The following is a 2,649-nucleotide window of genomic DNA, read 5'->3' on the forward strand; positions in this document are numbered from 1 at the left end:
AGTCACTCCGGTACAGTCAGAGAAGTTGTGCTAATGATATAATAATAATATAACAACTGTTCATTATTCACATCTCCCCAGATTCACCACAAAACACCTGAACGACGAGTCCACTCCGAAGAACATCCGGACGATGCTCCAGTAATATTCGCTCTCTTTTTTTTAAGATATAGATATGAAGAGGATCAATGGTCTGACCTCAAATTAAGATGTATATGTTTACATTATTTAAAAAAGACTCTGTGTTGATACTTGTGTGTATTTGCATAGTCATTCCCTCCAAGCTATTGAAACGTGCAGAACATGTACCTTGTACTTTGCAACAACAAAAAAGAAAGAAAGAAGAAGAAAGCATCACGTGAATTGCCTCTACTGTTAACAGCTGTCAAAGCACAAACAATGACGCCTGTCAGCCTTAATCTATAACTGAGCTTTGCAAAGCAGCGCTCAGAAATAATTGAACAAGGCCGCATCGAAATGTCCTTCAAACAAATCTTTTTTTTAATTATTGACAGTAGATTTAGTGTTAACCTGGTTTCTGAAGCAGCGGGATTGTCAAGGAAGTTTTCATTTCACAATGACGCATTTCTAAAAAACTTAACCTGCGTTAAGATCAGTGAGGTTTTATGGTTCTTTGTTTTCACTTGATCTACAGAGAATGAAATTTAAGGACAGAATTTATTTTAATCTTTGTTCAGTGGACATTTCTGTTGCAGCGAAGGGCTACGTATTGAAGCAGATCAGGGATGGAGCGGTTTGATGAAACGGTAAAAGCATCTGGGCCTTTTCTGTTTGTTCTTCAGCCTTTCGCAGCTGATCGAACGAATGGATCTGATGTGTCAAAGTTTGCTTTTGTTGATTGAAAAGGCCGTGATACTGAATCACAACGTCAAATCTACCAACCAAATGTTTTATTTAATTGTTCTGTTGCAGTTGCTCCGAATAATAGTTGTTTTGTAGCTTCTTCTTTTTTTTTTTCACTAAACAGAAATTCAATTTCCCCAGAAGAAAGGCTCGAGAAGCTTTAATCCTAAATACACGATAGGAGGTATTTTTAATAAACACATTTTTATTTTTATTTTTTAATCTCCTGTTGGTCTAATGTGACGAGACTGATTTTTTTTTTTTTATAAATTTTTATATTGCTCGACACGTTGAAAGCAACGTTGAGTGTACTAAGACTTTGTACACTGCTAATCGTCGGCCGTACATCAAACCAATCATTTCATAACCAAAAAAGTTTGAAATGATGAAATTTGCCTTAAATCGGACCCATGAAGTCAGAGGACTGACTCGAGTCTTGATCCTTCAACCTGCTGTGCACGCGATCATCATAGAGGAATAATTTTACTGTGTATATGTGATATAATAACTCATTTAACTAATACACCACCACAGATATTCCTCGGTTCCTCCTCAACCTGCTGAAACTGACCTCGGTCACATGGTCGGACAATCTCATCATCAATCCCCTGATGGTTTTCACGTTGTATCCCGTTCAAGTCGCAGCTCACGTTCATGGATGATAATGAGTTTTTAGTAGTCGTAGCCAATAAATATATCAATCAGCCTTTGAGGCACGTTTTATTTTTGGTCAAATTGTTGTCAAATCCACTTTTCCAGATGAATAAGTGCTTGGGGCTTCGATTTGAACATAATAACTTTATGACTTGCACCATCATCACCTCTGTGAAGCAGACAACCTTAACCTGTGAGACCTTTATTTTTTTTCTCATTTCCAAAGCCACACTCTTCACTGTACCGTACACACTCCAGCCCTCCGATTAACTCATCAATATTCAGTTGATCTGCATTACGTTAACATGTCTGGTATCCACCGTTCAATTACGTCTCATTTCATTTTGTCCCTCTTGTATTTAGTAATATATATGTCCATGTGTGTGCGTGAGTGTGAGCCATATTTTTGATGCAATGTTTTATATGCAACAGGTGAAAACTTTTCGCGGACGAGACGTGAGGTGTGCGTATGACACTGATATTTCATATCTGACTGAAGTGTTTTTTAAAAGAAATCACATCTTCCGTCAAGATTGATGTACACGAAGCTTCTCTCTTCGCTCATGATATGCTACTGTGTGTTGAATGCAAAATGTTTTTGAATACTGAGGAGAAATCAGTTTTGTTTTATTTGTCTTAAACTGACAGTTTTTTGTTTAATATTTTTTGAGTTCAGACTCACTGTTTATATAAATTGCTTTGGCTTTGTATTGCGTTCTAAATGGGATATGTGGATTTGGATAATAAAGGTGGTACATTTCTTACACAGAATATGTTTCCATTGGCTTTCTTATCTGAAACACACACCAAAGACACCATATCAGTTTATTGCATTAACAGAAAGCTTCCATGTCAGTAGTTATTTAACCAGTGAACGCTGAAAGATGTTCTGTCTCTGTACTTAATTAAACTAAAGCTTGAGCATTAAAAAAAAACCTTATCTCTCCCCAGTTCAGTTTGTTTGAGACCAGCGTCAGATCATCAACCCTCACGTCATCCCGTCGGCTTCACCTACTAACATCAGGTGAAATCTTGCTAAAGTGTGAATGTAAAATATAATACCGTTGCGCCTAACATCAAGCTGACCTGTCTGTGTGTAACCTTGTGCTTTTTCTTCCCACCACCATCCAG

The 2,649-nt window shown here is 37.3% G+C and overlaps 1 protein-coding gene across 3 annotated transcripts in view; it reads left to right on the forward strand.

The window, feature by feature from the left end:
* The window catches only part of fam49a (family with sequence similarity 49 member A), a 106,784-nt gene extending 104,495 nt beyond the window's left edge, over positions 1-2,289 (forward strand). For all 3 annotated transcript variants that reach the window (XM_035616695.2, XM_035616694.2, XM_035616693.2), the window contains exon 12: positions 82-2,289. In XM_035616695.2, the coding sequence (XP_035472588.1) occupies positions 82-145 (64 nt within the window). In that variant the 3' untranslated portion in view covers positions 146-2,289. The remainder of the gene's footprint in view (positions 1-81) is intronic.
* The last annotated feature ends 360 nt before the right edge of the window (positions 2,290-2,649 follow it).

Source organism: Scophthalmus maximus, chromosome 18 (assembly GCF_022379125.1).
Source record: "Scophthalmus maximus strain ysfricsl-2021 chromosome 18, ASM2237912v1, whole genome shotgun sequence".
Taxonomy (NCBI): Eukaryota; Metazoa; Chordata; class Actinopteri; order Pleuronectiformes; family Scophthalmidae; genus Scophthalmus; species Scophthalmus maximus.